Raw genomic sequence first — 19,178 nt, 5'->3', positions numbered from 1 at the left:
TACAGACCATCAACAATTATCTCAAAACAATTAAAGCTAAGATTCCCAGAAGCTTCGCTGTTTCACTGATTCTCAACCATTAAAAACCCATTTCTGTTATCAGTCTCATTAAAAACCAATGAAATCATTTTATCTGCTAATAGGTGCGGCGCTGAGAGGGAGGGGGTCAGCGAGTACTATTTTAAAGAACCCATATCAAATATTTTTCTTGTTTTTATTTTCTCCCCCTGTGGTCAGCTTATAAAGTTTGTGGGTTTACATACCAAAAACAGGCAGAACTCATCTTTACATGATCATTTCCAGCCTGTCTTTATCTGTTGTTGTTACTGTGCCTTTAAGACTGATATATGTAAATGAGCTCTGTTCCCATTGGCTGCCCTTTATTGCACCTCGTTCAAAAGCATTCCAGGCTGAAACACTCCTTATAGCCTCAGTGAGAGTGGGCGGGGCTTAACTGATGTAGGCTGAATAGATGGATATGTGTAAATGGTTGTAAGAATGACATTGTTAACTATGTCTTTAATGTTGAGCTATAAAATCTAATTTTGGTCCTTGTATGAATAAATCACTCTAGCTTCACTCTACGACAGCTCAGTAGCTGTTAATAACAAGAAATGATGTAGGTCTAACTTACACCTATTAACTTTATATTCCTTTTCTACTTTTATTAGAGCATATTGGAGCACATAGTTGTATTTTAAAAGGCTGCTGAACACAGTTGTGTGGAAGCACTTGACATAATGTTTTTAAGTGAATGAACTTTTTTTTGAAGCAATCCATAAAAATAATCAGTCCAGCTAATTCAAATTTTCTCAAATTGCTTTAGTATGATTTACCTGAATTTAAGTACATATTACTAAACCAAATATCTTAACACAGTGGGGTTTAACCACTTACACAAAATTTTTAAGTATATTTAACTTTTTTTGGTAACACTTTCTATGAATGTCACCTTTGTAAGCATCTATAAATGCATTCATAACATGGTGTAGTGCATGCATAAGACATTATAAACATAGCTATAAATATTTATAAAAATACATTGTACATTATACATTATGAATTGTTAACATTATAAGTTGAATTGTTAGCAAGTTATAAGAGCTCATAAGTTGTATTAGTCCGCTCTAAGTAAAGTGAAGCGTACTGTACTAAAGCCTCCTCCAGTGTTAAGAGTGAGGCATAAACAAAGCCATATATAGCATAAACAAAGCCATGTCTAAAAATAGAAGTTGGAAGAAACATTTTGAGGATGATAAAAGGCAAAGCCCATGTGTTACTGGGAAAATTGGAAATCACAGTGTTTGTGCTGTTGTCTCTGGGTTATGTGACCTCCTGTCCAGGTCATGCTGTTTCCTGTAGGTTCTGTTTTTAGACAGTGTTGGGATGAACTGAGAGGTTTGAACTCAGTCCTCCTGTATTTTACATGCTTATCTAAAATAAGTTTCTAATCTTAATCCACACAAATGTAACCACAGTGCACACTGTCTTCTTAATGCAATCTGGGATTATCACCCCACAGTCCAGCTGCAGCAGCACTCTCAGCAGCGATGTTCCTCTCAGTTCTAGGTCATGTGTGAAAGCAGGCTGACAAAAGCAATTTTAGATCTTAAATGTTCGAAAAACAGTGTGATCAATTATGTACATAGTTAAAAGATGGAGGCACAGGGTGTGTTCACACAGCAGAGATTATAAAAAGCTCTGCTGTGATTTGTTCTTTAGTAAAAGTGAGAAAGCCGTCAGTAAAACACTGTTAAAAATGCGAGATCAGCTCAACTCAGAATGATATAGTAAATGATTACATGGCTTTTTTTTTTGAGGACTGGAGTTCATACAACTCAAACTTCTCAGTTGAGTCAAAAGTTCTCTGAATCTTTTAGTTCTGCGTCTCAGTGAGTTAAATAAAAACTTGTTTTTCATGCTGACCTTCTCCACCAGCCTGGACTCTTTCCTTCACACAGTCCTGCTAGACATTTTTCCTCTTGGGTATGTACTTACGGATGGCTGTGGCATCGCTGGGGCTCAAACTCACAACCTCCTGTTGGGGTGACGGCTTAGTCCAATGCACCACTCAGAAACACATGAAGCAGCTCAGATTTTGTGTCTACAAATGTTTAAAACATTGGAGGAAATATTTGTTTTAACTTTAAAGCGGGGCGTCGTCTCATGTGGTGCAGCTGTCTAATAGTTCATCCCAACATCAGGAGGTTGTGAGTTTGAATCTCAGCAATGCCACAGCTGTCTAAATCCAGAAGCCCAAGAGGAAAATCTGCCAGATGGGACTGTGTGATAGAAGGAGCGCCAGCTAGTGGAGGAACTAAGTAAAGTTTCTGAGATGCAGACTTAGAAACAGTAGCTGGGAGAATTTCTGACTCAACTAAGAAGTTTGAGTTGTGTGAACTCTGGTGTCCTCAAGTTGAGTCAGCTCAAGTAAAACCATGTAATCAGTTACTGTATCATTTTCAGTTGAGCTGACCTCTCATTTTTAGCAGTGAACTTGACTAGTTTGTGTACAATTTCTCCTCTTGTTTCAAGAAAGGTGTGAAATACAGGGGGACCTGGTGGGTCTGGGACCCCCTAATTAACCACTTGGACCCCATAAATGTCTCAAAGTCAAAATTCTGGGGTTCCCTGAAAATAAACTTATTATGACGTCTCGCTGTCCGTTTGGGTTAAATAGACGCTCAAATCCAGATTCACTGAAGCTCATTGTTTATCTGCTTCACCCACAATCAGCTACAGTCTCTGGTGTTCTTAACTAACCAGAGCTGCAGCACTGCTCTGCCTCAGGGTGGCGCTGTAGCAGACTGGTTCACCCAGTTGGTCCTTCATAGTCTAGAAACTGTAACTCTGCCCGGATTCCTCTGAAAAACTTTACAATGAGCTGCAGCAGATCTGTAAATCTGAAAACTCGCCCAGTTTCCCAAGAGTTTGGAGTGAAGAGTGACTGTTCCTCATTTCTCACACTGAAGACAGAAGAGGAGACGAGGAAGATCTCAGTTAGTGTGAGGAAGAGCGCAGAACCGCACTAGAACAGAGACTCTACAGAAGAGGAGACGAGGAAGATCTCAGTTAATGTGAGGAAGAGCGCAGAACCGCACTAGAACAGAGACTCTACAGAAGAGGAGACGAGGAAGATCTCAGTTAGTGTGAGGAAGAGTGCAGAACCACACTAGAACAGAGACTCTACAGAAGAGGAGACGAGGAAGATCTCAGTTAATGTGAGGAAGAGCGCAGAACCGCACTAGAACAGAGACTTGCTATGGCGAGTGAGTTAGCAGCCAGACGGCATGAGACCCCCGAAAACCAGGGGGGTGTTACATACACTGGCTGCGAGTCAGTTTTTTGGCAGTGAGGCTGCAACGGCAGTCATTTCTGTCCATTATCTGATGTCATGGCTTAGCAAGAGCAGACTGCTGTATATTTAGCTATTATAAAAAGCAATACTAAGTCATTTTGTTGAAATCAGATTTCTCCCATATCCCAGTCTAATATTAGAAACTGCTGTGAGGCACTAATTCTGATGAAAAGCAGTGGAGGGGTCTGTAGGCTCTTTTGTGCCCCGAACTGTGCTGTTAATGAGTGTTGAAGTGAACGGACGGGAAGTTTGACAGGCTCTTTTAAAAGGGGCGAAAAAGTTCCCCAGCTTGTCCTTTTGAGCAGTCAGCAAACATTGTCACCTTTGTAAGCGCCTGCATTATTAAAGCCGATCTCTGTCACACGCCCAGATAAGAATAAAATGTTAACGACGGGGGGAGAAATAAAGTGATAGCTAGAGTGCTACACACAGAAGAGCGAGAGAGAGAGAGAGAGAGAGAGGGGAAATAATTGTGCTAAAAATGGACTGCCCACCATTCCAGTCAGAATGTCACTCCTGTCACCTGCTCTGCGAAAGAGAAAGAGAGAGAAAAAGAGGGAAATAGAGTTGGAAAACCTCGGAAATGGTGTCGTTGTCTTGTCGGCCTGAAAATGAGACGTTTTGGCTGGAAACTCCGATTTAGCTTTGCCCTTTAAAGCAGCGGAATATGACATTCTAATGAACTGTGTATGTCTGATAATGTCGTGCTGTTGTATCGGGTTATTTTAGTCTATAAACAGACCTCCATGTGTCATATTAGACTAAATTATCCTTCTTGTCATCTTCACTCATGTTGGAGACACTTTTACCATAACTCATGTAACTCTGAGCGAGACCCTTATTTTCTACAAGACTCTAAACACCCCCCACCATGCCTGCTGGAGGAATGTCACAATAAATCATTCAAAATAGACACAAATCATTCGTTAAAATACGATAATTAAGGAATGATTTTTTCTGATTTGTTTTCTGTGCTGTCTTTGTGTTGTGACTAATCAAACTGTCACAATCATAAGTGAGTCGTTTCGTGGTTGTTCAATCAAAGCCCCACCTTACTTTCTAAGGCTGGCATTAAACAGTGAAGACTTTAGTTACTTGAAACCTACATGAAACTAGATTGCACTTAAGTTGCACAACATAAAGGATCTTACAATAAACAGCATGTACCGAAAACTTCACAGGGTCTCATGGAGGGTGAGAAATGATATACTGTGGTGCTTGAAAGTCGCTTGGAATTCTATTAAATTGAAATTATTTTAGAATTCTGTATAAATTTGACCTAAAACTTCATCAGATTTTTACACACGTCCTAGCAGCAGATAAATACAACCAGATTAAACAAATGCAACAAAAATATTAGACTTAGAATTAGGTCATTTATTTATTGAGGAAAATGATCCAATATCACATTTTTATTTTTCCAGTTTTCTGGTGGTGTTTTTTCTTGATTTTGTTGTGTAATCTCAGCTGTCTGACTTCAACTCAGTTATGATATCTCTACTGGTCAGAAGGTAAGCCTGTCGTGGACAGAGTCATGCATTAGGGAAGGTATTGCAGTGTTGCTGGTTAGGATTAGGGCCAGGGTTAGGATTAGGATTAGGTTTTTGGTTGAAGTTAACATTACTGTTAGAATTAGGGCTCTGGTGAGGTTTAGGATTAGGATTAGGTTTTTGGTTGAATTAAGATTACTGTTAGGATTAGGGTCAGGGTGAGGGTTAGGATTAGGTTTTGAGTTGAGGCTAAGGTTATGGTTAGGATTAGGGCCAGGGTGAGGGTTAGGATTAGGGCCAGGGTGAGGGTTAGGATTAGGTTTTGAGTTGAGGCTATGGTTATGGTTAGGATTAGGGTCAGGGTGAGGGTTAGGATTAGGGTCAGGGTGAGGGTTAGGATTAGGTTTTGAGTTGAGGCTAGGGTTATGGTTAGGATTAGGGTCAGGGTGAGGGTTAGGATTAGGTTTTGAGTTGAGGCTATGGTTATGGTTAGGATTAGGGTCAGGGTGAGGGTTAGGATTAGGGTCAGGGTGAGGGTTAGGATTAGGTTTTGAGTTGAGGCTAGGGTTATGGTTAGGATTAGGGTCAGGGTGAGGGTTAGGATTAGGTTTTGAGTTGAGGCTATGGTTATGGTTAGGATTAGGGCCAGGGTGAGGGCTAGGATTAGTTCCAGGGTGAGGGTTAGGTGTTGGGTAAGGCTGGTAAGGTTAGGTTTTGTGTAATTGAAGTAACATATTAACAACACATCTACTTAATGTAAGTAATGTATCAACACTTCAGTGTATTCAGATGCTTCACTGCTGCTACTCCACTGATATGTTGTTGATGTGTTACTGATAATCTGTTAAGAGTTTATTAATCATCTACAAAACACCACTAAAACAAAGTGTTACCAAACTCTGCAAGTATTATAGCAATATTCTTATTTCATTTTCATGTTTTCATCAGAAGATTTGGTGACAGAGTAACCAGCCAATTATGTTTTGATTTGCAAGAGGAAAAAAACACTCTAGGTGTTCTGGAAGTTCTAGATACTTCACTGATTGTGAATGAGAGCTGTAGCGTAACCAGGCTTGATGCGGTTGTTAGAAATACAAAACAGGGCCAGCAGAACGGCCATGTGCACCAGCTTAGCTCAGCGCTAACATACTATGAGAAACCACACTGATGTGCTCACAAATATTAGCAATATTCTAGAGGTGCATTTGACATTTATGCCCTGAGCTGAAGGCCGAGATCTACCAGTCACGGTCCTGGTATCTGTCATCTGTTATTGCTGGTTAGAACTGTTGAACTAATGTTGTTTGTTGTGGACCAAATCTTTACTTTGTTATGACAGTGAAAAGTTGAGAGAAGAACTGATAAAAGGAGAATAAAATAAAAGCTGTGGATGTGCTAGCTACGATCTTCCTCCGTTTTCTCCTCCTACACAGCCGAGCGGGTCACAGGGCAAAATTTACAAGTCAAATAGGAATCAATAAGACGTGTTAAAGGCATGTTAGTAAATCAGTGCCTCTCTAAAGGCACGGGGGGTCATTTTCCCAGATAACAGCACAAAACACCCACAGAGAAGACTGAGAGAGCTGGAGTCAGATTTGATTTCAGTCCCCGGAAGCAGCAGCTAAACAAATAACACCCAAAATCGTCCTTCCCCGGCTTTGTTGGACGTCTTCTCACCATGTGGGCTTAATTATATTGCACTGTGGAATGTCAGTGTAGAAAATTAAAGAAAGTTTCTCAGAGCGTAGCCAACATGAAGACAGGACTAAGCATTACTGCTGTAGTTTGATATTGTTAGCAGTGATTTAAAGCTCATTTAGGAGTGTTTTACAGCACAGAATTGACTCTACATGAGAGAACCAGTGTTCTATTGTGCAGTGAACCATCAACCAGTGCTACATTTTCATATTGCTGGTGTTTTGTGCTTCATGCAGAACTGCCATGTTTGCAATCATTGCTATGATAGTATTATTGGTGTAGTGGTGTTCCTGCTTGTGTGTGGGCTGATGGTGTTACTGTTATGCTCTACACACTTCAAAAAGTTGGTTCCTCAAGTGTTCTTTAATAAAGAAAATGGTCCTATATAGAACCATGAACACTCGAAGAACCCTTTGCATGATTAAAGGGTTCTTTGCATCATGAAAGGGTTTTTCAGATTAATGTAGAATGTGCTAGATGGTTTTACAAAGAGTTATTCCACTGTGGCAATGTAAAGCTTGTAAGAATAGAAGAACCTTTTGGTAACACTTTCTATGAATGTCACCTTTGTAAGCATCTATAAACACATCCATAACATGTTATAATGCATTCATAAGACATTATAAACATAGCTATAAATATTTATAAAAATGCATTATACGTTATAGCCATGTTTATTATGCATTATGAATTGTTAACATAATACATTATAAGTACTGATCATAAAAAATTATAAGAGCTCGTAAGTCGTATTTGTCCGCTCTAAGTAAAGTGAAGCGTACTGTACTAAAGCCTCCTCCAGTGTTCAGAGTGAGGCTTCAAGTTGAAGTATTTACTGAAGGATTTACTGAAACACTAAAACATTCACAGTAAAGCTCATTACAGGCTTCAAATGTCAGAGTTTAAACTAGAGCTGCCATCAGTGTTTTACCCAATGTGGGAAAGGTAATGTTCACCACCGTTAGCTTGGTATTTGTCTTTACTTTACGCTCTCCAAGCTGGGACTGACTTCTTTGGCACTGACATTATAACAAGTTATTAACACTATTTATAATGCGTTATATTAACAATTCATAATGTATAATAAACATGGCTATAAAATGTAATTCAGTGTAATTCTTTTTCATAAATATTTATAACCATGTTTATGATGCCTTATGAATACATTATAACGTTATAAATGTGTTTATAGATGCTTACAAAGGTGACATTCATAGAAAGTGTTACCAACCTTTTTTCATGCTATAAAGAACCCTTTTCAAAAAGGTTCTATATAGAACCATATACAACACATTCTCCATCAATCTGAAGAGCCCCTTTATGATGCAAAGAACCATTTAATCATGTAAAGGGTTCTTTGAGTGTTTATGGTTCAATATATGAGCAATTTCTTTATTAAAAATTCCTTGAAGAGCCATTTTTTAAACAGTCTAATGAGGTGTTTTGAATCCGTATCTCAGTGTGTTGAAGGTCAGGAATGACGACTGAGAGTCCCTGGACATCAGCTATCAGTGTTTAGCATCCAAATCTACTAACACCATTGTAGCAAAATTGAACTTGTTCCAGATTGTTCCACCAGCCACTGTGGTGCCATCATAATGTAAACACAGCATTAGTAGAGTTATTATTGTTGTTTTTCTAAACATCCCCCTTACATTACATTATCATGTCAATGTAATTTCATAATAAATTGCAGGTTAATTACACAATTTATTCTGTTAGTCTTCATTAGAAACATGCTTGTAATTGTGATACCAGCAACTTGTATCTGTAACTGCTTTCCATTCATATAAGCGTAATAAGCAGTAATTCATATAATAACATTGAATATTTCAAACCAAGTGTTTCATTAATTTTAGTTTCTTCAATCCAAAATACCTTAATGATTTATATGTCCTTAAATAAATGGTTAATCATTGAAATGTATATAAAAACATTTTCTGGCTGTCCAAAAATAATAATAATAATAATAATCTCAACTTTTGGAGATTTCTGCAGTATGTGAGCTGCCCTTTATATAGTGGAAAAAAATATATATATTATGAATGGACCAATAGAAACGCTCCAAAATTACTTGGAATAATGTCGTTAATTGTGTAAAGTTATCATTTTGGAAACTCTTGATTTTCTTTGGACAGTGACTCTATGTAGCAATTACATTATTGATTATCAGTTATTATTAGTCATTACCAAACTGATAGATAATGATTAAATTGCTATATTTTAGGGCTCGTTATGATTGTGTTAATGACTGTGATTTTAATCATATTTGGTAAACAGTGCTTTTAGATTTAGTCTTAGAGAATCAACAGAAATACACCAAAAACTCAACGCAGACAGAAAGGACTTTATAAATGTCAGAGTGTGGCTTTAATGAGGACTCAGGAATCTTCATAATGAACAATAAAGCAGGTGGGAGTTCAGCCTCTCTGCTTCTGCTCTGTGTCTGCTGCGGTGGGATGGAGAGACATTTCAAATTTAACAGTTTAGTGACACCAGCTTAGCCTTCATCCTTCTCTTTCAGGGCTTTGGTCTTGTCTGGTCTGTCAGTGCTGTTGGGAGACGCCTTCATTAGAAACATTTACTCAAAATAATTCAAAATTCATTCCACAGGACTAACTATAACCCTTCCTAGAGTGTTTACACCCGGAAACTCCTCTCCTTACACTCTGTTTAATTATTTCTGACTCATAGGTCACTGAGACAAGAAACTGTGTGGAACATGTAGATTCTAAACCTTCCATTCAGACCACATTGGTGTTTAAGTAGGAGATATTTTATTATGATGTGAATTTTATTTTCATCCCTGACGTCTGGTGAGAGCAACAGTGTCTGCATGTTACAACCTATGGTTGTATATATACATTTTTCAGTTTTTTGGCATAATTTGAAAATACCTTTTGCCCTTTATACTGTGTGCAAACTTCATGATGAATGGACCAAAAAAAGGCCAAAATTACTTGGAAAAAATTCTGGTTCCACTGACTTACATTAAAAGTATGTTTGTTCCTTCTCCTGTAAAGTTAGGTTTTGTTCCGACAGTGGCGAAATGTATACACACACTTAAAAAAGACTGTTTTTCTATAAAGAATCCTGAACACTCAAAGATCCCTTTGCATGATTAAAGGGTTAAATGAAATCATTCTTCAGATTGCAGTTTGCAGAGTGCTGTAGATGGTTCTGTATATTCCTTTTTAGAAAGGTTTCTATATAGAACCAAAAAGGGTTCTGCTATTGTCACAATGTCAAGCCTATATATAAGGGCCATCGACATGATGGGCATTTTTTGTGTCCAAGTTGATTATTTTCCCCCCAAAAAATGAATAAATAAATTACATATATTAATTTATTCAACAATAAATCTTTAAACAATTTTCAGTGCACCATATAAAATTCATTTTAGTTTCTTTTTTGCCTCTGAAAGTCTAAAATTGTCAGTCCAACCATACATGTTGATTAAGTTAACTATCAAAAACGGCCATTTAGTTACATGGAATTCTAAAGAGTTGGACATTATTTTATATTTGAAAACATTAGAATACAAAAAATGTTGCAAATAAGGCAACTTTAAAAGTGTTCAACTCATACAAAAACTTTTGTCTGCAAGTTCTTACTTCCTGAAATGTCAGGCAGCACAACCAAAAACAAATTTTTATGTTAACACGCTTTTACAAAAGAGGGGCCAGAGTATTGCATCATAAAGAAAAGCCCAAGTGACCCTCATGGTGCAATGCCAAGGTCAGAAGCCCTTTCACAAATTTCAGAAGAATGTCCAGCATAGTCTTCCGAAGATGCTTAAGGTTTTGCTTTGAAAGCCCATTAAAAGCTGTATTTAACGAGAGTCAAGGATTCTATCAAAGCAACAAACAGTGCATGTTGATGAAGGGTTGAACTGGGAAAATAGGTTAAAGCTAAAATTTATAATTTAGCAACTTTGAAAGCCGTAATAATTAAAATACCAGGCAAAAGTAAATGACCACCCTTCATTTATTTCCAATTTCCAATCAAAACATCCATTCTGCGCAAGTTATTCATTTCTCAGCCTCAGTAAAAAAATATTTATCAGAAAATTGCATAGAAGCAGCTAATATAATATATAATGTACATTTTTGCTGCAGTACTCTTCACTTTATTACAGCCCCCATTCTTTTCCTCAAAGAATCTGCAGACGCACCTCCAAAGTTCAGTCTTAGAAGCTGGTTGATCATTTTCTGAAGTAATCAAACACATTCAGTGGTGTTGAGGTCTGGACTGTGGGGCGGTCAGTCCATCGTTCAGCTTCTTTGTTTGATGTGTCCGTCTCCTTTTCTCAGTGAGGTTCTTCTTGACAGCTACACATCCTTTCAGACCCACAGCGCTGAGTCGTCTTCTCACAGTGGAAGGATGGACAGAAACACCTGTGGATGTTTTCAGATCTGAAGCAGCTTGATTTTCTCCTCTCTCTCAGAGATGAAAGCTTTAAGTGCTGTTTATCTGATGGGGGCAGTTTTGGGGTCGACCAGCTCTTCCAGGTGGTTGTTAGGAGCCCCATGTTCTCTGTAGATTTTAATGAGTTTTTGAACTCCAGTTTTGGAAACTATTGTTTTTTTTTTTTTTCCCACTTATTTTATTTTGACTTTCTCCTTCATTATGCAAGCACATTATCTTATATCTAATCTCCTTAGAAACATCTCCTGAAAATTAATAACATGGCTGAACTATAATTCTGAACTAAGGCTTACATTTTATATTGTAGGCATATTTCCTCATGTATAGCAGTAGAAGTAGTAGCAGAGCTGGTTTATGAGGATTCTGATCTCTTCCTATTTCCTCTATTATATCAAAACATGGCTGGTAAATGCAGCTAAACAGCTAAAAACGAAAAGTTAAAATAGTTTCTAATCACTCGCCCAGAACTTTCCTCTAATCTTAGAAAGGAGAAGAATGTATTTCACTAAAAAAACAAAGAAAACTCACCTGTATGTTTTTTCTACAGTAAACAGGTTTGGGGCAGCAGGATGTTTAAATTACTGCTATCGAGAGCTGATTGGTTAGCATTACTGCTACTGAGTGCTGACTGGTTAGCATTACAGCTACTGAGTGCTGATTGGTTAGCATTACTGCTACTGAGCACTGATTGGTTAGCATTACTGCTACTGAGTGCTTATTGGTTAGCATTACTGCTACTGAGTGCTGACTGGTTAGCATTACTGCTACTGAGTGCTGATTGGTTAGCATTACTGCTACTGAGTGCTGATTGGTTGGCAAGCAGAGCAGCTCATTGGCTGTTGCCGCTCACTGACATCATGAATATGCGTGAGGCCCCGTTTTAAACTCCTATAACTCGAGTTTAAAAGCTCTTAAAAATATAACAGCAGTGTTAAAATGTTTTATGCTGTTCAGTGTTCAGGAAATAAATGTATTCTTTTACATTAAGAATGTTTAAGCATTAGCCTTCCGCCCAATGACAGCTGGGATAGGCTCCAGCACCCCACCGCGACCCAGAAGGATAAGCAGTTTAGATGATGGATGGATGGATGGATGGATATTTAAGCATTAAAAACTATGATTTTGTTCAAATGTACCACTTTAACCTGTTCATTTTGGACACAGTCAGGAGCGCCCTCTAGTGTTTGAGAAACCCGGAAGACGTTACAGAGTGGGAATTCTCCTTTCTGTCAGTTCTGTGGTAGTAGTGTAATTATCCTGGCCTGGATAAGAGTGCATTGTTATTCAGCAGGTAGCGTCTGTAGCTGTGCTGGATAGTTGAGAGCAGATATGAGACGTCTCTTTAATTGCCTTTGTGTAACTCTGAGCACTCTGCTATTAGTCATATGGTCAATAGTCCCTGTGTAATCACTTTGTATGTAATTAAGCTCAAAGAGCAGCTCCCCCAGCGTCTTTATTTCCTTTCTTACTGTTAGCACGATCTGAACTCACGGCTCAGACTCATCGCTTCTTTCACTGCTTTCCAAAAACAACAGCTGTGCAGTCAAAGGGTAACATTAACAGAGCTAATAAAATTTTGATAATTTACATCAGAATGCATTTTTATGAGGAATAAGCTCAACAAATAAAATGTCTGTGCATATAATCTGAAGTGTGTCTGGAGTGTTTCGCATCATTGTCATTTTTTTAATGTGTAAACTGTCTAATACTCCATATACAACACTCAGAAGCTGGGAAAGCACTTTCAAAGGGGAAATCCATAGATTATGTTTTAAATTTCTGCATAATTGAGTGTGTGAGGTGTAAACAGAGTGATTCAGAGTGGTTTGGTGTGAAATGGTTCAGATGTCTTTACAGTGGTGGTGATAGGAACCAGGGGTCGCCATGACTACAACACAAATATAGACATTTTATTTACTATCCAGAACCACCAGTGAACCTACACGAGTCTTCTGAGTTTATATGGAATGTTGATGATGGAAAATAGTGGAAAATCTGAAATAATAAGTTTTCATTAGGGACTATTTTGCCTCACAACACCTTGCATATTATGTATCCCTCCACCATGAGTGGATTTCAAGGCCAAAATCTTCTCAAATCTATCATAAAACAGAGTCTCAGTCATCAGGCAGTGAATTCATAACCATTTCATGTAGTAAGTTTCTGTGAGGGAGCTTTTAGAGGTGGACGTCTGGTTCCTATCACCACCACTGTGAACAGTTCTGACTTGGTAAGTTTCTTTAGAGCAGAGCATTTCACACCAAACCCCTCTGAACCACTCTGAACCCCTCTGAACCGCTCTGAACCGCTCTGAACTGCTCTGTTTACATCTCAAAAAATTATGCAGAAATTCTGAAAAATGGACAGAATTGTTCTTCATATCACTCTCTGTCCAGTTTGGTGTGATGCTACTGAGAAATCCCTGCTTAGAGTGCTGTGCTAAAACTAAAAGCTGAATCAGTGAATAAATGATTGAGTGAATCAGTAAATGAGCAAGCGAGTAAATAAATGAATGAGTAAGTGAGTAAGAGAATGAGTGCAGAAGTGAGCAAGCAAGTGAATGAGTAAATGAGTGAGTGAGTGAAAGCATGAATAAGAAGGTGAGTGAAAGTGAAGGTGAGTGAGAGAATGAATGAATGAGTGAATAAGTGAGCAAGTTACTGGGAGGATTCCTTCTTTTGAGCAGCCTCTGTTGTCTTTGGTGAACGCACTCGCTGGTGGGAGACTTAACTGCATCGTTTTTTCTGAAAAGGTAACAGGTGGCTCCGCATTTGCCAAGCGTATAATTTTCCATCCTTCAGCGACGGAGATGTTTAGAAAAGCTGAAGAGGATCTGAGAGCTGCGCTCGGCAGGAGAAACAAAAGAGAGAGGAGGGAACAGTAACAAAAAAGAGAAAGCGCAACGGCACTTATTCTCCACGGCCTTTGTGTCTGTCAGCATCAACATCAGTTCCAGCCGTTTATATCCTATTTATCGCTCCGGAGCAGTGATGCAACGTTCGGGAAGTTCAAGACACCATCTGTCCGTTTATGAAGCTGACGTGCGTTCCAGCAGACGAGGGTTTACATGAGCGCAGAAATAGATTCTCTAAAGCTCTCACCTTGAATATCTGCAACTGGCAGGTGCATCTCTGATTCTCCAACAACATCTCTATTAGACCGCCAGCCTCGTTTGGCTAAGTATTCTTAGAAACTGTAACAAACGAGAGCGACGCTGTCGGATCTCATATCAAGCTGTAAGAAAAGCTGCTCTGCCTGAACTTGGGAGCTCAGCGAATTTGGGAATTTCCTCATAAGTAATTGGTTAAGCTATACACACCGTCTTTCACAGTGGTTTGATGTAAAATACTCTGTTCAGGGAACCAGACAACTGAAGAGTTTAATCCCTCTAAAACCTCACTCACAGGAAGTTATTAATGAAATGGTTATGAATTCACTGCCTAATTTCTGAGACACCATTCATGGTGGAGGGATACGTGCAGGGTGTTGTGAGGCAAAAGAGTTGGTTTGGTGTGAAACGCTCTGTTCTAGATAAACTTACCGAGTCAGAATTGTTCACAGTACATATGATAGGAACCAGACGTCCACCTCTAAAAGCTCCCTCACAGAAAGTTCCTACATGAAATGGTTATGAATTCACTGCCTGATGACTGAGACACTGTTTTATGATAGTTGTGAGAACTTAAACTCCATTCATGGTGGAGGGATACATGCAGGGTGTTGTGAGGCAAAATAGTCCCCAGAGAAAACTTAGTATTTCAGATTTTCCACTATTTTCCATCATCAACATTCCATATAGACTCAGAAGACTCGTGTAGGTTCACTGGTCGTTCTGGATAGTAAATAAAATGTCTATATTTGTGTTGTAGTCATGGTGACCCCTGGTTCCTATCACCACCACTGTAAAGACATCTGAACCATTTCACACCAAACCACTCTGAATCACTCTGTTTACATCTCACACATTGAATTAAGCTGGGATTTTGTGACCTAGTCAGAAAAGGTATTCCTCTTTCAGGTGCACCCACTGCTGACGCAGGTGCTCTATTGTGCACAGCTTATATAATCTCCATAGAAAAGCACTGACCCATAAAATGGGATGCTCAAACAGAACAGGAGTCATTTTTGCAGAAGTAAAAAAGTCTAAAAGTCAGTCATAGTAGACTGTTATCTGCTATCTTCACTGTCGTCCACCAGTGATGTTACATGGCACATTTTTGGAATTTCCAGAGGGATGTCAGGGTTTTTCACCTAATTTAATTCATTTGTCGATTTTAAACCCAAACAAATTTCAGCTTAACTCACATTCACATCCCACCAGTGGCAAATAAGTGGTATAAAATCTGTGAAAAGATCCACAAACTGTTGTGTAAACTCTGTAACTTTTGTTTGTTGATGTTTTGCGTGACCTCCTTCTCGTACGTGTTTGAATGTTTCCTTCTTGGTGGCAGGCAGTATATAGATGGTATTTAATTACGTCTCAGTAGCCCACTGACCAAGGGGGATGGTCAAGAGGGAAAGTTTCAGCAGATTCTGCAATTAACTGAAAGTTAATGTCAACTAAAATGTTGTGTGTTCTCAGGTCTGAGCTGTATGGATGAGAACGAGGAGCTGGTGTCAGTTTCGGAGTGTATTCGCTGGGCGGGGCCGATGCCCCCACGAGTGCGGAGCTGCTGGGTGTCCTGCAAAGACGACTGCACCTTTAGCCCATGGAGCAAGTTCACCGAGTGCTCGGGATGTGGCAGCAAACGCAGCCGTAAACGTACACTGACAGGTGAGATGAACGCACGTACACAGGAAAGAGAAACACCCTCACAGGTGAAATAAATGCTCACTGACAGGTAAGAAACACGCAGTCACAGGTGAGATACACACTGTAATAACATCATAATAAGATGAGATACACACACTGTAATAATAATGTCGTAATAACATGAGATACACATGGTCACAGGTGAGATGCACACATTATAGCAACGTCATGAGATACAGACGCTCACAGGTGAGAAACACGTTCACAGGTGAGATACACACACTGTAATAACATCATAAGATGAGATACACTCACAGGTAAGATACACTCACTATAATAACGTCATAGCCATATGAGATGCACATGCTCACAGGTGAGATACACACACTTACAGGTAAGATACACAAACTATAATAATGCCATAAAAAGGTGAGATATACACGCTCACAGATGAGATATACACGCTCACAGATGAGATACACGCTCACAGGTGAGATACACGCTCACAGATGAGATACACACGCTCACAGATGAGATATACACGCTCACAGGTGAGATACACGCTCACAGATGAGATATACACGCTCACAGGTGAGATACACATGCTCACAGGTGAGATACACGCTCACAGATGAGACACACGCTCACAGATGAGATACACGCTCACAGGTGAGATACACACGTTCACAGGTGAGATACACGCTCACAGATGAGATACACACTCACAGATGAGATACACACGCTCACAGATGAGATATACACGCTCACAGGTGAGATACACGCTCACAGGTGAGATATACACGCTCACAGGTGAGATATACACGTTCACAGATGAGATATACACGCTCACAGGTGAGATATACACGTTCACAGATGAGATATACACGCTCACAGATGAGATATACACGCTCACAGGTGAGATACACATGCTCACAGGTGAGATACACGCTCACAGGTGAGATACACGCTCACAGGTGAGATATACACGCTCACAGGTCAGATTCATGCTCACAGATGAGACACACACTATAATAATATCATAAAAAAGTGAGATATGCTCACAAGTAAGACCTTCACTATAATAACATCATAATATATAATAATGTGCTGATGCTTTAATGGCAAAAGTATGTTTGTTTTACCAGCTGTTCTCCTGTAAAGTCTCTGTTCTAGTGCGGTTCTGCGCTCTTCCTCACTAACTGAGATCTTCCTCGTCTCCTCTTCTGTAGAGTCTCTGTTCTAGTGCGGTTCTGCGCTCTTCCTCACTAACTGAGATCTTCCTCGTCTCCTCTTCTGTCTTCAGTGTGAGAAATGAGGAACAGTCACTCTTCACTCCAAACTCTTGGGAAACTGGGCGAGTTTTCAGATTTACAGATCTGCTGCAGCTCATTGTAAAGTTTTTCAGAGGAATCCGGGCAGAGTTACAGTTTCTAGGCTATGAAGGACCAACTGGGTGAACCAGTCTGCTACAGCGCCACCCTGAGGCAGAGCAGTGCTGCAGCTCTAGTTAGTTAAGAACACCAGGGACAGAAGCTGGTTGTGGGTAAAGCAGATAAACAATGAGCTTCACTGAATCCGTATTTGAGTGATTTTCCTAACGGACAGCATAACGGCATAGTGAGTTTATTTTCAGGGACCCCTCAGAATTTTAGTTTTGAGACAGTCAGGGGGCCCAAGAGGTTAATTAGGGGGTCCCAGACCCCCCCAGGACCTCCTATGTTTTGCACCTTGCTCATAAGTGAGATAAATGTACATTATAAAATACACAGACACTCACGAGTGAAATGAATGCACACTGAGTGGTGAGATACGTGAACTCACAGGTGACTCACTCACAGGGGAGATAATGCACACTCAGTTCATTCCTGCGGTCGGTCATGTCAGATAAACGTGAGAAGCTTCCTGATTGGGTTGTGTGGGTGAACATAATGAGACCTTGTGTATGTTACGTGTTGTCTCATGTCCACCGCGGCTCCCACCATTTGTGCTAATAAATGTTTCAGTACTGCCTCTGGGCTTTTTCCTGCTGCTCTTATTCACCGCGCTCAGTTAGCAGTCAGTATTAGCCTTGTGTACTGTAAACCCCAGAAAACCTCCACCTCCTCTCCTGCTTTGACCTGTTCATCATTACTCTCTCTAACTCTGTGTGCTTTGCGCCTAATTGCCGTTTACTTACTGATTCTAAATAGCCTGGCGGCGTAGAGCTCTTCGGGAAGAAGCTGTCAGTTTGTATAGATCTGAATAAATAAAATATCTACAGTTTGGCTTTGAGCACGGCAGTAAACTAAAGAGGGTTTCCAATAGAGACTCTTCATTCAGAGTGCAGCTTAGCTCAAGATCATGTTTCTGTTGCTGAATGTAGCAGCATGGGATTCTGTTTGGGGACTTCCCTCATCATTCGGTTCACCCGTGTCTTGTTAGTCGCTTAGTTCTGGCTTTATGTTCACAACACCAGTTGACTCATCTGATTGAATTTGTGTTTTTCACACTTTTAAAGATGTTTTGATCTAGAATAGAAAGCTAATAGTCACTGATTGCTGCTTATTGATACTGAAATGTTAATTACCAGGACACATGTTAGTGTTTACGGATGTGCCCAAAGTCTTTAAGTCCTTACACTCTCAGGAGAAAGGTAGTAAACTACCATTGGGGCAGTCCCCCTCTTGTCACTGGGGTGGTTCCCTCAAGACTCCATCTCAGTACCTTTAGTCAGGGAACATAACTGAACCATAATCCACTGAAATGATATGTTCTAAGCTGTACTGACTCCACACACCCCGTCTCGTCTCCAGGACTTTATTTTACTGTTCTGTTTTAAAACATTCGGTTATGAAAAGGTGCAAATACGAACTTTTCACCTGGAAAAACTTATTTAAGGTTCACAATCAGACCTTCAAACCACTGTTGTACCTTTGAGAGAACATTTACACTGTTTGTACCTTCATAAATGAATAATGTAGCTTCACAGAACCTTTATTACTAACAGTGTAGTTAGCAATGTGGCACCAAGTCATAGCTGGGTCTCTGGCTTTGCACCCCCCCCTCTCCCCAAAGATACAAGATCAAGATCTAGCTCCAACTCCACCCCTCGAGACACAAAATGTGATCCGATATTAATGTTTATATTAATATGACAATATAGCCACACAGCACACACGTCAACACAGATATTCACACCAAAGTCAAATAAAATGTTCCAAACAGTGATGAGATGAAAAACTTTTTATTAACTTTTAGCTGTACTCATGGAGAAACTGTCCCCAGTTGTTTGTTATTTAAGAGATTGCAGGTATGCTTTTAAAAAAGATGGTTCTTCAAGGGTTCTTTAGTAAAAAAAAATAGTTTTATATAGAATCATAAACACTCAAAGAACCCTTTGCATGCTTAAATGGTTCTTTGCATGGTGAATTGTCCTTCAGACTGATGGAGAATGTGTTGTAGATGGTTCTAT

At 39.5% G+C, this 19,178-nt stretch overlaps 1 protein-coding gene across 1 annotated transcript in view; it reads left to right on the top strand.

Annotated features, from left to right (window-relative positions):
• The window catches only part of thsd7ba (thrombospondin, type I, domain containing 7Ba), a 333,528-nt gene that overhangs the window by 224,502 nt on the left and 89,848 nt on the right, over nucleotides 1–19,178 (top strand). The window contains exon 14 of the mRNA XM_036576800.1: nucleotides 15,557–15,748. Within this exon, the coding sequence (XP_036432693.1) occupies nucleotides 15,557–15,748 (192 nt within the window). The remainder of the gene's footprint in view (nucleotides 1–15,556; nucleotides 15,749–19,178) is intronic.

Source organism: Colossoma macropomum, unplaced genomic scaffold (genome assembly GCF_904425465.1).
Source record: "Colossoma macropomum unplaced genomic scaffold, Colossoma_macropomum, whole genome shotgun sequence".
Classification (NCBI taxonomy): Eukaryota; Metazoa; Chordata; class Actinopteri; order Characiformes; family Serrasalmidae; genus Colossoma; species Colossoma macropomum.
The sequence above is the reverse complement of the archived record's forward strand: the minus strand, read 5'-3'. Positions and strand labels throughout refer to the sequence as shown.